At 35.7% G+C, this 23,167-nt stretch overlaps 1 protein-coding gene across 1 annotated transcript in view; it reads right to left on the minus strand.

The window, feature by feature from the left end:
• The window catches only part of CPED1 (cadherin like and PC-esterase domain containing 1), a 250,065-nt gene that overhangs the window by 173,377 nt on the left and 53,521 nt on the right, over positions 1 to 23,167 (minus strand). The window contains exons 4-5 of the mRNA XM_081282994.1: positions 22,206 to 22,312; positions 11,517 to 11,592 (exon numbers count right to left, since the gene is read on the minus strand). Of these exons, the coding sequence (XP_081139120.1) occupies positions 11,517 to 11,592; positions 22,206 to 22,312 (183 nt within the window). The remainder of the gene's footprint in view (positions 1 to 11,516; positions 11,593 to 22,205; positions 22,313 to 23,167) is intronic.

Consider the following 23,167-nt stretch of genomic DNA (forward strand, 5'->3'; position numbering starts at 1 on the left):
TGAGAATGGAGATCCCCAGTTCTGGCTGTCCCAAGGCTGGCAGTTTCCACCTGCTACCAAGTGCCCAGTCAAGACACTAAAACAAACAGAACCAAAGCAAGCCATCTTCTGCCTGCAGCAAGTACACTTAACTCTGCTCACCTGTAAATACTGTCATAAAAATAAATTAAAAGGATTACGTTAGTTAATGAAAGAAGAGGAAGAGAAATAGAATAAACAAATAAATAGATTCAATTTCTTATTAACTTCAGCTATAAGAGATTTTTAAAAAACCTCTTTTTTATTTTCTTTCATTATAATAGAGGATTAAAATACAGAATAATAGTTCAAGTTTATGGATATGGATGTGCTATTTTCTAGCTATATAGCTCAGAAAGTGACTGCCTCTAGGTTAGAATTGTCTTCAGTTCATACATTCTCACAGATGTTCAGAAAACGGTAAGGTAAAATGGGCCATGCCCTTAGACAATGTGGATAAATTACCTACTTCTGTCTTTTGTGGGGTGCATTGACCCTTGGGTGTGGAAAACATTTGACTATGCACACTGGGATTACACTGCTGCTGTGAGTCTATGATGTCATTATTTAAAATGACTCAGAAGAAAAGAGTAAATTCTACGTTTCACCATTAGATGGTGCTAGGAGAAGTTGAAAGAAAATAAGTCTCAAAAGTTATTGATGCAATGAATCATAGGGTTGAAGGGGGTTTACTGTATAATAGAGTCTGTGTTTCTATTTCAGTCAGGAGTACACCCAACTCATCATTAAAGAGTAAAAGTCTTCCAAATCTACTCTATTATTCAGTTAATTATACTTCTGCCAAGATAGCTGTCCTTTCTAATCACAACTTCAACTGAGGATGAAGGACTCTGCGATTGTATGTAGGGATATGAATGTATTTCTCTTTGTTGGTGGTTTGCTGCAACTCTCATTTTTGGCTTTTACCAATATATTTTGTAACAGAATATGTGAGATTGGAAAAGACTAAATGTCTGTTACAATGTATTGGTCCCAATAAATACTCTCATTAATTATAATAGTAACCATGAGAAATTCAAGGACTAATCATAACAAACACCATCCTTCCATCAATACTATATCACATCACACACAGTTTATGAAATGGTGCACATTTCAGCTAATGCATCATGTTTGTGGACTTTTATTTTCTGATACTGATGATATGTTGCAAATCAAGAGTCCGTGCACAGCCCTGGGGACTTCTGTGAAGATACGTGAAGAAAGCTTTGAACACTGAAACTTCCTGACCATTTGTTTGTTTTCATAACACTTGTAATTTTTATGTTGTTCAATTTCTGTCTCTACCACCTGAAGGAGACTGGGAGAATGATTGGTTTGAAGTTCAACTCATTGTACCGCCTAATACTTTACTCTTTTTTAAATCTATCTATCTTTCTCTCTCTCTCTCCCTCTTCCCCCCCTTTCTTTCTCTCCTCCCTCCCTCCGTGTGTGTGTGTGTGTGCATGCAAAATGAATAAATTTTTTAAAAAATATTTTTTAGTTGTTGATAGATCTTTTATTTATTTATTTATTTATTTATACGTGGTGCTGAGAATCGAACCCAGTGCCTCACACATACCAGGCAAGTGAGCTACAACAGAATCGCAGCCCCAGCTCCACGAATAGATTTTTAAAGTGCATAAATGAACAGATCAAAGTTTCAGGATGAATTTTCACCATTCCAGCAGCTAAATCCTGGAAGCTGATTGTGCTCTTTCTTAACCTAGCTCTTTTAAGTCCCAAGTGGAGCCCCTGATGGCTTAAAAATAAAAATGTTTGACCATTGCTGCAAGAATGTCCTCAGCTATTTTGCAACAAGCAATGTTTTTCAAGTATCTTATCAAGATTTTCATAAGAAGACCTAGCAATTTAGTTGCACACATAATGGTTTAGGAAAAATTTATATGGATAAAATATCACAATCACTACTTAGGTATGCCAAGTGGACAGAAGAATGATGTAGTTTCCAATTAAAAGTCTACAGCAAGCAGCAGATATTTTTCTCATTCCTAAGGAAATGAAGCAAAGCTATGCTATCATTTTCTTCTCTTTATTTGATTTTGGTTGTGATCAGTTAATTTAGATATTTATGGTTCACAGACTGAGCTGTGAATTTTATAAATAGGTCAGACTGTGTGGGTGGTCAGGACATTGCATGAATTCAACAGTTCCATGGGGTTCTGCCTGGTCTGTGGTTGTGTCTAAAATTCCCACCAATGGATTATTCATTTGGGTTGAAATATTTCCTATGGGGAAAAAAGTGTACTTTTGAGAAAAGAAAGTATAACACCACTCATTAATTTATCAGATTAGCTAACTCTAGGGAGCAGAAGCAAGAACTTGGAGCATATGAGGATTGAGGTTTCAGAGAGCAAATAATCAAGCATTACACAGGAAGACAAATCTACATGAAAACCAGCAAAAAGGGATGTGGGTAGTCAGCAGGTAGTATCAGACCTCTTTGGTCCTGAACAGAAGGAAAGATTAATATTCTCCTTCTTTAAGTTGATTTGGGGGCTATTTATGCCTAAAAAGTTCTGTGAACTTTATCATAGCCAATCAATAAATACTTATCAAATACAAAATAGGTATCTGATGGTTTTGTTCATCTTTTATTTTCTTGGAGGCCTATTCTCCCCTATTCATGTGAATTTGATGGAAACTTCCAATCATAATGCCCTGATTTCTTTACTCATCTCTGATATTATGAGTTTAATAGTGTACCACAGACATTTGCATGTTGAAGTCCTAACTGTACCTTGGAATATGACTACATTTAGAGATAAGGCCTATAAAGAGGTAATTAAGGTAAAATGAGGTCATTGGGTTAGACCTTAACCCAATATGGCTGGTGTCCTAAGAAGAGATTAGAGTACAGACATACAGACCATATGAGGGCCCAGAGAAAAAGAAGCCATCTGCAAGTCAAGGAGAAAGGCCTCAGATGAAAATGAACTACTTGGACTTTTAATCTCCCAAACTGTGGGAAATAAGTTTATATTAGTTAAACCACTTAATCCGGGGTACTTTGTTATGATAGCTCCTAGCAAACCTACCTGGCCAGCAAACTGGCCAGGTAACTAGTCTTAGCCCAATCACTGATAGAAGCTATTCTCCTGGACACAATGTTGACCAGGGTGGTCTGGTGACCCACAGTGGCTTCTCAATTTGGAGGTGAAGAGAAATGATAATGTTTCTGAACTGGAAGCAGTTCAGCCATCTTCTTAACATGTGAGAAATGCATATCTGCAAAAAGAAAGAATTATGAAGACAACACAAAAAAAAAGAAATGAAGCTAAGGCCATCACACAAACACACTCACACACACACACACACACACACACACAGAGAGAGAGAGAGAGAGAGAGAGAGATGGATGGCAGGGAAATCCTTTCTGGAACCAGTTAATCTTGAAAGCAGATCTATCTTTGATTTAACCAACTAACCAACTCACTTTTGTTTGTGCTAGTTCAAATTGCATTTTGTAGTTCTTTGTAGTTGCAAAGAAAAGAGCTCTCATCCGGACACTTATTATGCATATATTTTAGTTAAGGTAGAGACATATGATATGAAGAAAATATTTAGCCATAGGGAAATTTACAATTGAGATGAAATAAGAGAACTTTATATGAAATAGCAGCAGGCAACATTATATATTAAATCACAATTCCCAAATGAGTATGAGAGAAAATAAATTCTGGGAATGGCAGAAAAAAAAAAAGAAATCACATTTTGTTGGAGTGGTTGTCAATGAATGCATACACAAAGAGAATAGCAGTCATTCTAACTAAGACATGTCAAAAAGATATTTATGGGGGCCACCAGGAGGAAGGAAACAAAGGGCAAAAAAGAAGATGAAGGAGAGATGATCCTACCCTTTATTAAGCAAAGAAATTCCATTCTGTTTTATATATATATAAACTATATAAAATTATATATATATATATATATATATATATATAAAATATATAAACTTCTGTGTGTGCTCTTTTTTAATGCTTATAGTTTACAAAAACAACACACTCCACATCCACTGCAATCTTAATCAATGCTCTTTCCTTCTTTCTGATTTAGATTTTTCTGGTCGTATCGCATACATCCTCACTCTCTTTCACAGGATCCATGTGTAAAAGAAGCTAAAACACAATAGTCAGCAAGAAGTGAGAGATTTATTTCCTCCACCCTGAATGCAGAACCATCAGTATGAAGAATCTGCCCAGAAAGCAAATCTATAAGCAGTACTGAAACATCTTTGCACAAGTGAAAAAGATCTCTCACCATTGTCTTTCTGCGCCATCCTCTGGCAGTCAGCACTTAGCTTCTCCTCAAAAGAAATGGTGAACAAACAGGGAAACCTTTTGGGTTAAAATAGCACAAATATATGAGCCTACCTGAGGGAATTACTCTTCCATCTCTAGCCTACATCCATAAGGATCAATCAACAATATGATAAAAAGCTCAACTTGCCCCTTTTCATAGCAAGGAGGTGCTCAGTCTCTTGGCTGCAAGGATAACTACCTGGAAGTTGCCAATACACTATGAAATTCATTGATATTTCTACCTTGGTTGTAGATAATTTTATGACAGTTATCTTGTTCCTTACTTGATACAAATATTGTATTATTTAAAATAGGCAATTGTGACCAGGAGGAATAAGACAGTATTTCCTATTACTCCTGCTCCTGTTCTGTGTCTCATAGTATAAGCTCAACATTGAACTCTGTTGAGCAAGTGGATAAATAAGTCTAAACAATGGCAAAACTCTTTGATGATTGTCAGGGTCCTCTTCCACAAATGTGACCCCATTTATTAGCATTGGTTCTATTCCATTTATTTTGAACATTCAAAAATATTAGAGTGAAAATTATATAACAGGGACTCTGACCATGCATTGAACTTGAACAATGAAAAAATAAGGTCCCACCTTCAAGAAACCTTGGTCCTTGTAGGTAGAGACACTCAAACAAATTCAGCAAAGATATACTGCTCCAATGGAGGTTTTTACAAGGTACAAGAAACAGAGAAGAAAGTGTAAATCTTGCTCTACAAATTAGGTAGACCTCACTTTGAAGAGCATCTTGAGTCAATGTCTAAAAAGATAATAGTCTAAACTTTTAATATGAAATATGTACACAAATATCCCTAGTAATTATCTTTAGATTAGTCAAATTTGGGGATACTTATTTTCTTCTTTATTTATTTCTCATATTAAAACCAATATGCTCAATTTAGGAATGAGTCCTTGGCCTTCCACTTGGCTTCTCTCAAGCCTAGCATCTAATTTGTTTGGCCTAACTGATGACTTGATAAAACTCTAGTTAAAAATCTCTTTTAAAAAACACATCCACACCATCACATTCTGCTGGCTTCCTTCTGAAATACATCCTGACCATGGAGGAGAGGGTCTTCTCTATCTACATTGAATTCAACAAAGCATCAAGAACTATCACTTAGTTCCATCAACCTTCAAATGCACGGAAATTTCCCCCTAGATTCTTCTGTAGTGATAGGACCATGAGCAATCCTTAACATTTCGTGGGGAGGATGTGTATTTTTGTAAGTATTTTAGAGGGTAATTGAGGGAGGCTGCCTACAGGCCAGCTTTTCTGGATATGGTGGTTGATCAGGGCTAGTGAGCATTTTCTATTTTAGCAATGTGAGGAAGCCATTCTAGAAAGAAAGAGCAGTGCACTGGTATAACTTACTACCACTTTTATTGTGTATAAGCTGAAAAATCAGACTGTAGAATTTTTCTGTGGTTGGAAGGAAAATACAAATGTTATAGGTAGGAATAGGGAAGTACTTTAGAAGGCACACTAAGTGTTTGGTAGAGGAAAAAGTGTGACCAAAAAAAAAAAAAAAAAAAGACTGATAGAGAAAACTGCAGAATTGAAAGTCTTAGGACTTTCACAGGACTTTTCAGTATCAGTAGCATTGAAGGAGTGAAGAAGTCTGAAAAGCTGTGATTACAGAATGGTGAACTAGTTTGAGCTTTCACAGAGTTCCGGGCAATGCAATTCACCTAGCAAGGCCACAAAAATGGGAGCCTGAAGTGGAAGTGTAATGAAGGTCATGGACATGATCAGATCAAAGAGCTGTGAAGCCAGGGTGATGAACGGGTCACCTGTCCACACATAAAAGCCGACGGGAATGATAGCAAGTTTGGAGGGGAGCGGGAGAAGTTAACCCAAGTGATAATGTACTTAGTGAATAGGATGAATGACCCAAACACTGGTAGAGACTAATAAGGAAGAAAAAATAGCAAAGAGACATTGACAATCTCTCCCAACTCCAGAGTTAAGGTTTTAGTAGAAAACACAGCTTCGTGGTCCTCTGAGGTTAGCAAAGCTGATTTGTGAGTAAAATGGAATCTGGAGTCACCAAGGACTTTGGGGAAGGTGAACATGTGCTGAGGGGGAGAAGCCCAGAGAAGCATAGAGATAGGTGGGGGTAATGAAGGACTAGGCCACTGGATGGTAGCAAATGGTCACTGAATTTTACCAGGATAGGAAAAATGAGGTGATTTTTTTTTTTTAGGTTCCCAACAGTGCAACTATGTTGAGAGATAGGTCAGGGGGGAGGTCACTTGCTATTGCCTTGTACTTTCCTGTGTCTTCAGCTCTTCTTGAAGACCAAATGATTTTTGTTGAAGAGTCTTTACATTTGGTAACAGACCACTCCTGGAAACCTACAGGTTATCTGGCCTCTGGAGCGTCTGAATTTATTATGTCACATATCAGGGCCCTGTTAGCAGGTGTAACACCTGTTCTAGATCAAATTAGAGCACAAAAAAGCTATTTTAGTCCCTCAGAGCAAATCTAAGAGGTTTATTTTACACATTTATGAAAGGGTAGAGGTAAGATTCCTCTTGATACAGTCTGCATAATGGGCTGGATTATACTGAAGCAAGAAAGGAAGTGGGAAGATATGGTAGCATTGACTTGGACTTGGCAGGTAATGTGGAGATACAGAAAAGTCGATGGATTCAGCAAGCTTTGGAGGTGGGTGGCTTGCTGAGGGACTGAACGGGAATTTGCATGTACTTCCAGAAATTCTGCCAATTAGAAATTCATTGGATTTGCAGTCTTTTCTAAAAATGCAAATAAATTTAAGAAGCTTATGACGCGGGCAGGAGTGTAATTTATTCTGAATTAGTTCCACCAGTTTACTTCTGATATCACCTTGCTGAAGTCAGTTATACTAAAGAGAGGAGAATTTTACTTGGGGGAAAAATGCTTCACATAAGAAACATAATCATGTGTGGCGCTGAAAGTGAGAGTCTTTTGGAATGAGAGAAGCATCAAGGAGCCCACCGAAACTAGAGTGGTGTGTCAGGATTGAAGAACAAGAGAACAAGCAAACTTTGGCCTTCTCTGCTTGTAATATTAGAAACAATAATCACAGCCAGGCAGGGTAGCACAGGAGTGTAATACCAACAACTCTGCAGGCTGAGGCAGGGCAATCATAAGGTCCAGGCCAGCCTCAGCAACTTAATGAGACCCTGTCTGAAAACAAAAAACTAAAAAAGGACTGGAGATGTCGCTCACTGGTAAAAAGCCCTTGGATTCAATCTTCAGTACAAAAAAGAAGAAAAGAAACAATCACCAGTACCATCTCAGAGAAGTGACTATTATTGATCAATGTTTAAAAACAATTTCAATTATGTTATGTCAATGATATTAGTTTATATTTGGTAGCTGGTATGTAGAATTTTGTAAAGCCTCAACTTGTTTAGATATAAAAAGTGCTAAAGTTTATTATATTCTTTTTTTCTATATGTATTCACGTTATTTTTTTTTAATATTTATTTTTTAGTTCTCGGCGGACACAACATCTTTGTTGGTATGTGGTGCTGGGGATCGAACCCGGGCCGCACGCATGCCAGGCAAGCACGCTACCGCTTGAGCCACATCCCCAGCCCTCATGTTATTTTTTTAAAATGAAGCTATAGATTCTAAAATGTTCAAAATGTTATCTGTGATTCAAATCTTGGTATATATTTCAAACTTCACATGAAAGCCAATGCTCAGAACTAAGATAAAACTACTGGAAGGAATGAGTTATGGGCAAAAAAATTGGCACACTCCTCACCAAGACTTCTTGGATGGAGAAGCTGCACTAAAAAGAACAAAAACAACAACTCAAAACCCAAGTAAAACATTTCTCTTATGTTTTGTTTTGTACTTGTAGTTCAAATATGGGAAGGCAATTTTTTTTATAAAAAAAAAAAAAGAAAGAAACCAAACTTCATAAAAAGCTTCAGAAAGTATTAGTGACATATTTGGGCCAACTAAATATTGTAAAACTTTTTTTTTAATCAAAAGGCAAAGCCTTAAATGGCAAGATAAAAATAAAGTCTTGGTGCTAGTCAGTAAAATTTCCATGGATGCATGCCCTTCCATGTGAGTCACAAGTCTAAGGTCAGGTACACTCTGGCTATGAAAGGAACATACTGTGTTAGCCTTAAGTGCTGCCTCCAATCCCTCCTCTGCATCTGGCCAAAACTCTGTCCTGCCTCACTTGCAGGGGTCTCAGCCACATTCATCAGTATTTCATCCCTCACTTCTTAGTATTCTAGTCCTTGCCTACTGCTGAAGATAAAGGCTGGAAGAGCAAGACTCCATAGGGAAAAGGCGCATTGAAATGATGGGATCTCAACATTATTGTCCACAGCTACACTGCGTATTTCTATAGATGATTAAACTGAAGCAAAATTAAGTTTTAAGCCTAGCTCAAAGTTCTAACTCAGATTATGCTTTAGAGTTAGAACTTGTCAGGTGTTCTCTGAAATTGTTGGAGACACTTCTGTATGCATTTTTCATATTGGTGCATATTTTATAAACAGAGGTACTGACTACTTTTGTTCTCAACTATCTTTTCAGATATTTATGTAGCAGACAGCTACATAAATGAAAGATAGAGATGGTATCTCCCTCCACAGGAGAAGGAAAGTGTGGGTTTTTTTCCTCAATCTAACAAAAATCTGGGCAAAAGGCAGACATATTTACTGCCCATTATAAAAGATCCATACTCCCTAAGCTTAGGGTTCCTCTAGTGAAAGGAAAACAGGAAGTACTGAATTGTCACCTAGCTGGTGAATGGGTGTAAATGTTGGGAGTTTGCCTATTGCTATTGCTGTAACTGAGAATATTATTTGTCTCTGACCTAGGTATCTCATGTATTCTGACAACACCTATAAAACTGTGGCAGGTTGACTTGTGAGCTTGGAAGCAGGGTAAAATTTCAGACCATTTGCAGTTTTTGACAGAAACATAAAATCTCAGTGATAAAAAATCATGCAAAAAGAGAAAATATCAAGTACTGTGAGGTTTGATGCTTGATTTTTCAGATCTAGGATGATGTAATTACCAGTTTTTGAGCATTAGTGATGATATGTAACATGCTTTATTCTTCAAATTAAATTATATACACATATATACATGCATATAGAATTTACTTGATTTTTTTAAAATTAAACATATGAAAAGGTTTATTTTTCTGGCTTTATACAATAAAGAAGAAAGCCAACAACTGAAATTAAGTCACATAGTTAATAAGTGATGGATCTTAAGTCTCTGGTTTCAAAATTTATGTTTTGTCAACCTCCAAATAAAACACAGCTAAAATGGCATAGGTCATTTGGCTATAAATAAAATGTCTAGATTATATAGTGTAATGTTTAGTCTTACCATTTTTCTTTTTTAACAGTACTTAGGTACTGACATGCTGTTATCTAATCTGAATTCAATATTAAATATTCAGCATTCACAATAAACAAAAATGTTTGTTATTTTTATGAATATTGAGTTTATATTATATATTGTGTAATCATAGTAGCATCTACAACAAAAGCTACTGTTTATAAGATTTAGATCAGAAAATAATGCTGCAAATACATTCCTTTAAAGCTACGCATCTAAAAAAAAATCATCAGCTAGAGAAAGATAATATGGTAGTAGAAATAATTCCATTTAAAAGGCTATGTATTCCATGAAACTATCTTGTTAGTCACAGAGACAAATAGAAAATTAACATATTAGACAGACTGGGAAAAGGACTACATATGTCTAGACTTTATAGATGTTCTTGAGAATGAAAAAATATTTAAAACAAATGAAGACAGAAAATACTTCCTAATTTTATGGAAGCAAAATGTAAAATGTAGGCTTATATAAGACTTGCTTGGGGAATTTTTTTAAATCGATAATCCACTTCAAACCATAAACAGGTTTTCACTTCTATGATTCCATTCTGCTAACTACAATGCTAAAAAATTTAATGTTCTGAATCAACCATTTTGAAACATAAATAACAACAGAGAAAAACATACTTTAAAAATCCACTGAAGGCTCTGTTCAAAATGCAAACAATATTTTTTTCAGATTGCTTTAACTAATAGAATGCTGGCTGGGTATTTATTAATATAATATTAATGGAAGTAAATTGCCTTACTTCTCAGAAAATTCCTTTTTTATAAAATTAAAAATGACCCAGTTAGAGCTTACCAAAAAAAATTATAGTCAATTATAATTGTCATATAAAACAATAATTACAGAACCAAATTTATAGAGCTATTTATTTAGAAGTGTATCTTAAATTGAAAGTTGAATTACCAATCCATTTATATTTTACTTCCCTATAAATGACAGGAGGAGACTATAGTCCTCAATGCAGAGCATGCCAAAGGGGGTTAGGTTTGCTGTGGATAAGGAAATCCCAAGGAGAGGCTGATAGGCTAATACATATCATCAGTTTTCTGACCACTAAGACATAAATTATTTTTTAAAAAAACAGAAATAAAGATATGCATGTCTAAATTCTAATTATGTAGTGAAATGCCTTCTAGGGGCATAAACTATTAAATCTTAAATGGATTTTAAATAAGAAATCTGAGGAACCCCTTCACCAATGAGTTTTAAAGTAGGCCATAATTTTGTCTGTGAGGGTTTATTTCGTCTATAAAGGCTCATATACCTTCTGATGTTTTTTCCCACTGTGGGAATCTATGCAGAAACTGGAGGAGGTCATTTTTATCCCAAATTCCTAATATAGTCAAGACACAGAATTTATTCATTCAGTATCCTTTCTTAGACATGTACATTCTAAGGATTTGAGAAAGGAGAAAATAAAATTAAGATCAGAATTACTTAATCATAAAAAACAATTTTAAAAAACCCAGAGTTTTATATAACTAAGAACTCTAAAAGAATTGCTTTTAAGACAAAGCAGCAATTATTTTAAAGAGAAGCAGAAAAGAGGAAAAGAAATACACATCTAGAAAATTAGAAGGAAAATGGAAATTTTAAAAAATGCCATTGCTAGGCTTCTTATCATTATCTTTCCAACAGCAAAACCTGTGGATTATAGAAGATATGGAGATAACAGAACTGAGAGACAAAGGACCTAAAGGTGGTATTCCGAGACCTGGTAGCTTGGTGTCTGCTTAAGACACATATGTCATGAGTTTATACACAAGGAAACAGAATGAAGATTACCTGGAAATCTTCTAATTATTTGACATAATCCTTCCTTTCTGCAAAGCTGTTGCTGTATTTCTGGCACTATATTTATCTGAAAAGAACAAAAAGGACTCTATTGAGTTAGGTATTCATAAATGGTAAAGCAGAGAAAACACAAAAACTTAAGAGTCTAAATGTGAAGCACAGTCTACACCATCCACACCCAACCTTCAAATTGAGTCTACATTCATATTCAGAATATGAAAATGATTTGATAACAAAAAAAGCTTGCCCTTAGAAATCTTCAAAATATTTGGAAATGCTTTTGAAAGCTGTTTTTAGATTTCAAAGTTGTTGCTTCATGTAAAAGGAAATACTTATGGCAAATATAGTAACACAAAAAACTTGACTGTTTCAAATTTTGCATTGCAAAAAATAGCACTAAAATACCTCAAAGTCAACTAAAATTCCAGAGATCCAGAAGCCTTCAGTGATTTGCATCACACAGTTATTCAGTGGTAATTCAGTGTTAAATCTGTTTCAAAAGTTTGCATTCAGTCTTCATACTGAAGGGCATTATTGCTTTCAGACATCAAAGCCAATCACCACAAATCTCTATTTTAAGCAAAATTGGTTCTTAGAAAGACTTGTAAGTTCTATCATAAATTCAAATATAGTTTTTTTTTTGCTTACAAAGAAAAGATGCAAACAAATTTAATTCTCTCCTTTTGTGAATTTACAGATGAATAAGCTGTCATCAACTAAATCCCCAAACTAAGGCCACATATGGTAAAACCTTGTTAAAACCAATGAAAAGAAATCCAAGTGAATTGGCTTAAAAATCAGATTCATTTTGGAGACATTATTGATTTCCTTCTAACTAATTCATCCTAACTTAACAAACCATTGTAGTTTCTCCATTGTGCCCTGCTGGCATGACTAGATAAAAGGAACTCAGCTCTTCTTGAGGGAAAAAAAAAAAAAAAGAGGACACCAAAAAACATGGGTTATAGTGTCACTTCTGCATTTAATAGAATTGTCACATTGAGTGTATCTTTCTGCCTTATTTCAGTTTATTCTTTGTAAAATAAAACATTGAGAGCCTTCGGTCTCTGAGTTCTACTTCGGGTCTAAGATTTTATCAATTCTATAATTAGCTGTAGTGTTTTAAAAAATGATTCATTAACAACAGAGCTTTGAAATATTGCATCAATTAAATATCCTCTAACATTTGCAATCTTATTAACCCGTTTATTTATTTAGTAAACTTCCTTTCCCTCAATAATAGGTAGAAGAAGAACAAACTTTAGTCCAGATCCTATATGAATGAAGCTTGGGCTTCAGCAGAACCCACTACTGCATTAGGAGCACCCTAAATACTGTATTTTTGTTGAAAGTCTACAAGGAATGAAATATGATATGTCAAGAGCTTTGTAATGTTGTGAACAACCAATTAAAAAAAATTAAAAAAAAAAAAAGAAAGTCTACAAGGATACCAAAGTCTAAGTTGCTTACACTCATTTGCACTTGAAATTGGGAAAAGGCTGTCAGGGCAGTAGATTTTTTGTTTTAGGGTTGTATATATTTCTAAAATTAAAAAATGAGACTTCAGGGTCTGATGGTAAGAAAATAAGGGCTCCCATAAAGCTCTGGATGCATCAATTCAGAATTCTCGAGAGAAGCTGGAGGAACTGGCAGAAGACTGTTAAGGTACTGAGAATCCAGAATGGAAGTGATTATGGTTATTTAAATGAACACTCAAAGTCTGTTTCTAAATTAGATTCTGACAAGCTTTGAAAGTCAATGAAATTGAACCATTTTCTCCACATAAGGCAGCAATCATACCATTGCTAGTGACTTGATAGAAATACTCAGAAAGAGATCCAGTACTAAGTAAGCAACATCAAAGGCCATAGACTGGCTCCATTTCTTTTCTAATTCTCTCCTAAAGGGTTCAGAGTAAACGTGCTGCACTGTGGATGCAAATGTGTTATGCCACCCCATCCTATGCACACTGAAGGGAACAGAGGAGTCCTGGTGAATGAACAGCAATAATTACAGAATTTATGTAGATACAGCAATGGTAGAATATGGCTAGCCTGAATTTCAGACACAAGGTTAGATTACTGGGTCTTGTCGAAGAGATGACTTGATGTGAGGCACAGGTTCAGGAAGATAAACTGAATCAGGAATAGCAAAGGACTTGCTTCAAAAAATCAAAGTCAAGCCAAGTGAAGCAACATCCTATGCTTCTGCCTCCTATTTCCCTTAGTCACCCCATGCACACAGCCCAATGACTTCTCCATGTGCTCTTTCCTCCAAAGTATATCTTTAGAATTCAGAAGAGTGGGAGACAACATAATCGTGGTGACATGTGACACCAGAAATATCATCTCTATTCAGCTCTGGAACTGAGCAACAAATTAAGCAGTTAAATGAGCAACTCACAAAAATTGACATTAGACCAGTAGAGGACAGGGATTGAGGGATAGAGAGAAGGGGAGGGGGTAAGGACATACTAGGGAATGCAATCTACCAAACTCTTCACATTAACATAGAAATAAACCACAATGATGTATATATATGATATATTTACATATCTGATATATATTCCACTGTTATAGTTTGGATGTGAGGTCTTCCCCAAATCTCCTGTGTTTCTATAGGAATATTCAGAATTAAAAGAATTGAAATGTAAGAGCAGTAAACTAATCAGTCCATCCTAGTTTAAATGGGCTGAATGGTAACTAGGCAGGTGGGGCATGGCTGGAGGAGGTGGGACACTTGGAAGCCTGCCCTGGAAGGGTATATCTTCCATGCAGCCCTTTCTCCCCACTCTCTCTAGGCTTCTTGACCCTGCTGTGAGCTGAGCAGCTTTCTCCACTGAGCCCTTGGGAAATGATGTGTTGCTTCACCTTGGGCCCAGAACAATGGAGTCTGCTGTCTATGGACAGAGACCTCTGATACCATAAGCCAAAGTCAACTTTTCCCTCTCTGAGTGGTTCTTGTCCCATATTTTGGTCATCACAATGGAAAAACTAAAACTTTCACTCATTAAAATATCAATAGAAAAGAAATCAATAGAGTTGAGCAAGAAGATCTGATGAGGGAGAAAGACAGGGAAAGGGAAGATTGGGGAATGAGATTGATTAAATTATGTACGTGTATGAATAAAACATAATGTATCCTATTATTATGGACAATCACATTGTACCAATTTAAAGCAGAAATAAGGAGCAACTGAGTACAAAAAGGTGAAAACATTCAAGGGTCATGGATTATACAGTGTTCCAATCCAACCCTTTGGATTATTAAAGCTAATAGTGTTCTCCTATATCTTAATGCCTTTTGTTTTTTGATTTATCATAAAATATATAATTTTGCATCATTACTAAGTGGAATATCATCAGAGTTTTAATTTGGATTAACTGACTTATATGGTGAAGAGTTTCTGCAGTTTAACTTTGCAATAATTTTCATAGCTTTTACTTTATTTCTAAAGAGCAATCTTAGGTTCACAGCAAAACTAAGCAGAAGGCATAGAAATCTGCCAAATATCCCATGCTCCCAAGTTTTAACATCCTCAGCACAAACGGTACATTTGTTTCACTTGGTGAACCTACACTGACATGTCATTATCAGTTAAATAATCATTTTAATAAATACCGATCTTACATTGGGTTTGAATGCTTTAAACACAAATAATACAGTGTCTGTATTATACATAGACTGCAATTTTTCTAACTTGGCACAAAACTTTTTGAAAGGTCTAGTACTCGTATATAAAATAATAATAATATTTATACCCTGGGATATTTCCAAGAGATGAAATTGGGATAAAGAAAATGCTCATTTTAAAAGATTTTGATCCCAGCACACCTTCCACAAACTTAATCTGTGATAAGATGTATTAATTTGTATTCATTAACTGTTGTCAGAAGCAAAAGAAAAATCACTCTTCTTTTGAGACTTATTTCATTAAAAAAAAGCAAAAATTACAATGAGCATTTAGAAAGTGTGCATAAATCAGAAAAAAACTAAAACCATACTAATACCATTAATTTGTTAAGAAGAGTAGACATTTGGATCTGAATTATTGATAAACTGAAAAAAAGTACCTAAGAATCTAGTCACTGGAATAATGAGAGTAACAAGCACATAACATTATCTCTTAGGAAACTGTTCTTTTCTTTTTATATCCATAGACATATTTATGACTTTTATCAAAAATTAGTCCTTCTCCCAAACTATCCAATGTCACCAGCAAGGAAAAGAATTAATAACACCAAAATTTTAAAAAGCTAATCAAAGAAAGAAAGGTTTTCTGTTTTTTGTTTTTCCCTCCTTCCAGGTGTTTCACAATTATTGTTCCACAAATTTCACCTGACAGAGCCCAGCATGCTTTACAATAACAGCCATTTCTGTAGTTCCCAGTGTGCCAAGTACTAAAAACAGCATCCTGGTTTTAGGGACTACTAATCCTACAAACATTTAAAGCTAGAAATGAATCCCTCTGCTTTGCAACACCAGCACCCGTCGGTTTGAGATGAGATAGAGCCCCAGTTACTAACTTAGTGTTACCCAAATAGTGGCTCTCACTTCAATTTCAATGTTACACAGCCCAAGACAGTTTTAAATTCATGTTTCAATCTTCCTGACTAGAGAGACTCATGGCCATTTCATTATCAATTATAGATATTATGATCACTTACATTAAGCACTAAAATTACAAAGTTCTAATGTGGCTAGTAATCCTTGTTCAAACAGGTGCCCTTTTTCTGTTCCCTCCAAGGTCATTGACAATTCTACAACATCCCCAACCAAGTTGAAGCAATTCCTGTTTTGAATATTTATGTTATTTACATAAATGTGTCATGGTTCATAAAGCTTCAAATTATTCACTCTCCAAAATGATAGTGATCTACATGTATCATTGAGAATTTATGTATTCTTTAAAAATACTTATTAGATTAGGCTGCAAGTTTAGTGCCCAAATACTTATTTTGAAATTTTCTATTGATATGATTGAGAAATCAGAAATTTGAAGTCAGCTTCCTAGGTGTGAATCTCGGTTGCTTTATTAATTAGCTATGAGCCCTTACACAAGTTTCTTAGCCTCTCTGTGTTTCCAGTCTCATCATCTGTAGAGAATGCACATGAATAAATATGTAAGCACTTAGAACGGGGCTTGGCACATAGTAAGGTAATGTATTAGCTATGATTATTTATTGTTTCTGTCTTTAACGTATCTCCTAGCTATATTTCACCATTCCCATTGTCACTCCACAGGTCCAAGCCATCCTCATCTCAGTACCACATTATTGCAATAACTGGTCCTTGCTCACTGGGTACTTGTGTTAACATAGCAGCCAGAGCAATCCTGTAAAAACTGTAAATGGACTCATGTTACCTTTCTGCTCAGAATCCTCCAATAACCCTCAACCTTGCCAAGAATAAAAGCCATAGTCCTTACAAGGACCCCAGACCCCCCAACTATTGAATCCTCCACTATGAGTATATCTTGGTCCTCACCTCCCAACTACACTCATTTTACTCCAGTCTCCTGGGACTCATATTCTTCACACAAGCAAAACACCCTCTTTTTACTGTATGCCCATCGTTTCCTTCCTCTGTGTCTGTGGTTTTACTCTATTCCCCAGTATAAGAGGCCATCTTCTAGGAAATACTCAAATGTTTCTTTCTTGGTGGAATCTCCTCCACTCATCTAAAACTCAACCTCCCAGTGTTTTCTCACCTTAGTTTATTTTTCTTTTTTAGTACTAAGTACTATAAAAGTACTTTTTTGTCATCTAAAGAATCATATTTTTATCTAGTGATCTCTTTTCCCTTTATCTCCATTTAAGTAACTAAGCTCCCTAAGAGTGGGGAAGTTTTTTTGGTCTGTGTTGTTTGTTAACAGCTATTCTCTCAGTGCCTAAAACAGTTCTTAATACAGATGTTTAATAAATAATCAGAATGAACAAAGGGGTAGATGAATAAATCAATGAATGGATAAAAAAATAAATGAATGATTTGATAAATCCAAGAATAATGTTACTGAGACATTCAACAAAGAAAGCCCTCTCAGGATTTTTGTGGCCTCAATCTTGATAAGTGGCAATATAAATTTAGTGTAAAAGTAAGCCTCAAGACAAGAAGTTTCTCAAATGAGACTTTTTCTATTTTTTTAAATAAAAGTAATCCAGACATAACCACATTGATAGAAAGAACTCTTTCTTATAGAAGAATTCCAGTAAATTATTGTAAATGGAATGAGAGAAATAGGAAATTGACATTAGATGAACAGAATAATAATTATTGTGGGCAAGATCTATTTCTAGATATTAAAATTATTGGGCCAAAATTTAAAGAGAAGATATTAACACAGTCTCAAGTTATCATTCCCTATGATATATATTAATCACAAAGGGGAAAAACAGTAATGCCATTGTGGAAAAACCCATAGATGCCATCTTCCCCAACAGATGAAGGTTAACATCACTACTAAAAAAAGCCAAACAGACATTACATGCCTTCTGATATTATGAACTGAGAAGGGCATATCATTTCTGGGACATTCCTTTCAAAAATCTGTAATATTATTATAATACACCAGATAAGGTCTAGGGGCATAGCTCAGTGGTAGAGTGTTCACCTAGTATACATGAGGCCCTACGTTCAATCCCCAGCATCGAAAGAAAGAAGAAAGAAAGAAAGAAAGAAAGAAAGAAAGAAAGAAAGAAAGAAAGAAAGAAAGAGAGAAAGAAAGAGAGAGAAAAAGAAAACATCAGGTGAGCCCATGTGAAGGAACATTATACAAAATATTTGACTGGTACTTGAAAAATGTCAAGGTCATGAAGGAAAAGAATGATTGAGGAATGGTCAGAGATTGGAGGAGACTATAGAAAGATCACAACTACATAAAATAAGGGCTGTTAGATTGACTCCTGGAACAGAAAAAGGACATATAAGTTTTAAAAAATGAGAAAGTTTGCATATTGTTTACAATTTGCTGAATATTTTGTTTTAATGATAATTTCTTAGTTTTGATAATGGTACCATGTTTATGTAAGATGTTAACCTTAAAGTTCAGTGAAGGATATGTGAGAAACTTTGTATTATTGTTGTAATTTTTCTATAAAGATAGAACTATTTCAAAATTTAAAATTGGAAACAGAATTTCATCATAACCGACACTGTGCTTTGTATTTCCTTCTTAATTTATTTGTCCTACATCCCCATATCATCTTCTATGATGGTTAATCTTAGTTGTCCACTTGCATGGACTGAGAATGCCTACAAAATTGGTAATGCACACTCCGGGGCTTGTCTGTGAAGCTGTCTCCAGAGATAAGTGGCATGTGGGTAAGTAAACAGTGCGGAAACCTACTCTGAATGAGTGTGGCACCATCCAATAAGGCAGGAACCCAGATGAAACAAAAAGCAGAAGGAGGAAGCTCAAGGGAGCTCTACCAAGGGCAGAAGCTTGATTTATCTTGAGTGGGTACGGTTTTTGTTGCTACCATCACCAGGGACATCAGACTCCAGTTTCTTCAGTTTTTGGACAAGGACTCATACCAGTGACTCTCTAGGGACATTCTAGGTCTTCAGCCTTGGACTTGGGGTACACTAGTGGTCCTTGATGTTCCTAGGCATCTAGTTTCTTGAATTGAGCAGCTACTGGTTTCCCTAGCTCTCCAGCTTGCAGAAAACCACTGTGGGAATATCCAGCCTCTGACTGTGTCAGCCTATCTACTAAAGCAAAATTACATGCACATTCTATTGTCTCTATTGCTACAGATAACACTGATTAATACAATTTCTCCATTGCCATCACTGGATGTTCTGCTCTATTCTGTTCTCATCACATATTCCACTGATGTCCTGTGACTCTCATGTAAATTTTAAGCTAGCAAATGTCTTAGAGACAGCCCAGTGTCTAATGTCTTCTAATTTTAGGAAAAGATACTGAAAGCTACATTCTCATTGTTCTACATCTAATTCCAGTTCAGATGAAACTGATGAAATGCAAGGACTTTGAGCATATTGAGAACTATGCAGCTATGTAGGCACCTGGGTGATGAAGGCATCTGTCACAGCAGCAGCAGCAGCATCCACATTAGTATAGAATGATCCTCACTAGCCTATCCTATGGTGGGATGAAACAGGATGCAGGAACAGCGCATGCAAACACTACTGCTAAGAATATGGGAGATCCCTCTTGGGGAAATTGATGGGAAAGTTGCTGAGTGGGGGGGGGGGCGGTGCATGGTCCAACCAAATATCAATACTAATGCCAGTGTGAACTCATTTGTCCTCATTTGCTGGTGAAACCTGGCTTTCATTTGAAGGTGAAAGAAAAAGAATAAACAATATGATGCTTTTTAAAAAAACACTAGAGATAAACCTGAGGAATTGTGATAATCCTTAGAAAGTGGTAGTGGTACTGAGTCTAATAGACTTAAGTGGCTAACTTAGCAAAGACAGTACATGGTTGTCTCTCAGCCTTGGCGCTATTGACATATTGGTTGCATGATTCTTTGTTGTGGGCATCATTACAATATTTAATAGCATCCTTGGATACTAGGAGTATACCTTCCCCACACACACACAGGTTGTGACAGACCCCAAAATGTCTCTAGATATTGCCCATATTTCCAGGAAGACAAAAATCTCTCCTGGTTTAAAATCAGTGAGGTAGAAATTGAAGAGAAAAGACATTCCAGGCAAACAAAATACTAAAAATAAAGGTATATTACAGAAAACAGCATAGATGTTTAAGGAGCTATAATCAGTGTAATATTGCTTGTAGCATAACATCCGAACTAGAAAAAAATAAGAGAAGGACACCATTTGGCAGGTCCTTTCACAGAGAAGCTTTCCTTTCCAGATCTTCCCGCCTTGCTGTTATCAGCAGGCTGACTTTTATGGGTGGAACCATAGACTCCTTCTCACTAAGTTGACAAGAACCAATGGAAGGCAGTGTTAGAAGATTGGTGCCCGGGAGGAGAGAGTTTTAGGGTTCTTATCTCCCAGGCTCCCTTTCTGCAGGCCTGTAATCTGGCAAAGGTTATATTTCTTTAAAGCTTCTTCCTAGTGAGAACACTTTCTCACTAAGTTCTGGCTACACCATTCTTTCTCCATATAAGTAACAACAACACATTCTTTCTCCATACTTGTCTTAAGACCAGGGGTGGTGGAAACATTAGGATATTGCTGAACTTTAGATGCCTCACAATCTCTTTTGTTTCTTTGACACTGCCAAAGTCTCTGTCTAGTTCTCAGTTTCTCCTCAGTTTTACTCTTATAAATGTAGCATATATTTCCTGTTGAAAGACTAAGGCACTATAAATATTTTAGATGTTATTCTTGAGTTAATGGGAAGTTATTCTAGATTTTAAGCACAATAATCACAAGCCCAATTCATCTTTTTGTAGTTTTCATCTGACATCAGTGGTCAGGATTGATTTCAGGGGCAAAATATTGCTTTGGGGAAAAAAAAAGTGGTGAATATTTAGTATTATCCAGGTAAAAGTGCTGATTTATGACCAGAAAAAGGTCCATAAGTGTAAATGTAGAGATTAGAAACAATATGAGGATAATGTTAGGGGTCACATTGCTTAATTGGCTCTTGGTAAGATATAGATGACAAAAGAAAGGAAGGGCTTGGGGGCGGGTGAAGACCATGTTTGGATCTTAGGAGATGATGGAATGATTGATCATGCTTGTAACCAACAGAACAGAAGCTGTGAGAAGTTGTGCAGAGTTTCTGAATGCAACAGCAGAAGCAAATTTATTGGGGAAAACAATGAATCCATATTTTACCACACTGAGTTTGAAGTGTATATTGGATGTCCAAGTGGCAGTGCTCAGTAAGCCTGTGCCTAGGCAAGCCAGAAGGCTGGGAGGTGCTCTGAATTTTAGATGAAGACTTAAGAAGGCATCTACTACAAATGGTGGTTGAAATTTGGAGAGTGCTTTTAAGGAACCTGGGCATTTAAAGAGTGGCGAGAGATAAGGTAGCCATGAAGAGAGGAGAAGGAATGGCCAAAGATTTACAAAGAGAAAGCTCAGCTAGAAGGCCAAGGGAATACAGAGTTAAAAGAAGGCAAGAGTAACCCAAACTGTCATTGCAGGAATATCAGGTACTCAGGGTGGGCTGCTACAGTTCCACTTAGAAAATGGAAAATAACTTGGTTTGGATACTTTTCTCACAGAGAAGTTATAAGTAACGACAACACATCAATTTTTCTAGCATAGTGACCAGCAAATAGACCTTGGCTAATTTTTAGTTAACTTTCTAAAAGCACTTACAAAAGTTCACACAATATAGGCAGTAAACCGTGAATGTCAATTCTAAAAGTTAATAACAAATTGTATGAATTTTATCGTAATTTCAGATATTAATATGAGTTTGAAAAAGTCTGACCAGTGTTTTAGAAAATGAAGATCTTTCGATGAATATGTGGCCAGGGTCAGCTACACTCTCTAGGCTACAGACTTCTAGATACAGCTGGAGTCCTACCAAGTTCAATAACAGTATCAATAGTAGCTGATGCTGGGGAAGAGCCCTTTAAACAAAAAACTGTTGCCATTTCATGGTGAACTGTGTAAGTCATAGCTCATTGGAACTTTCTCTAAAGATTTTCAAGACTTTTCTTTTAAACATTGTGTAGCTAAAATGCAGTGGTCAAGAAAGTACATGCACATTTTAAGAGTATTTACCCTTTGATGTGAACTTAACTTGCACATGTCCTCCTTGGACACACAGGGTTTTCCGTCAGCCTTCCTTGAAGGCAGACAAATGAGCAGATCCCAGGAGCTCAAATCACCTAATAGCAAAAGAATATGGAAAAGAAAACAATTTTTATGAGATATTTTAAAGGTAGCATTTAGTTCCTCAAATTAAAAAATATAATTATTTAAATCTTAGAACACAAGTAACGGGGATCCTGAATTTACTTCAAAGAAAAAGCCAATATTCACAGTAATTGAAATTCAACTTCTCTAATTTAACAGGATTAACATATTTATATTATATTGTAGAGAAAGTTTAATTGTTTGAAAAGAGATTATTAAATTACTTTAAAAGACTGAAATGAGAACAATTTAAGTTGCTAATTTTATAAATTTATAAATTCTTATTTGGAGATTAGAAGGAAGGAAAATTCTACAATCTTTAAAGATAGAAGAGAGTTGTGAAATCAAATAATGATAAAAAGTCAAAAGAACACATTTTGTCTAGGTTTGGATATTACCACTTTTTTATAGATCTAAACATCAAATATACTTTCATCAACTTCTTACATGAAAAGGAGTATGTGAGGCAGAAAGTAAAATTCAACAAAAACAAAATAGATAGGTTTGTGTAAAAGGAATTTGTGATGTAGCTATAAACAGCACAGTTGAGTTCAAAATACAGGGTACAGTGGACCAATGCAAGTGATATTTCTGCTATTTCACAAAGAACAAAGCTCTTTGTCAGTAAATCATAGTAACTTGTAAAATAATCTCAGGTAAGTACATTCTTGAATAATATCTGTACATTTTAAAAATAACATTTGTGTGTGTATTTATTTTCCTTTACTCTCTTTGGCATATATATTATCATGCCTTGCACAAAATGGGTATCTTAAAAATATTTGTTGAAGGAATGAATAACTAGTTAGGGGCTGGGAATATAGCTC

This window comes from Spermophilus citellus (assembly GCF_964194105.1).
Source record: "Spermophilus citellus genome assembly, chromosome: 3".
NCBI lineage: Eukaryota > Metazoa > Chordata > Mammalia > Rodentia > Sciuridae > Spermophilus > Spermophilus citellus.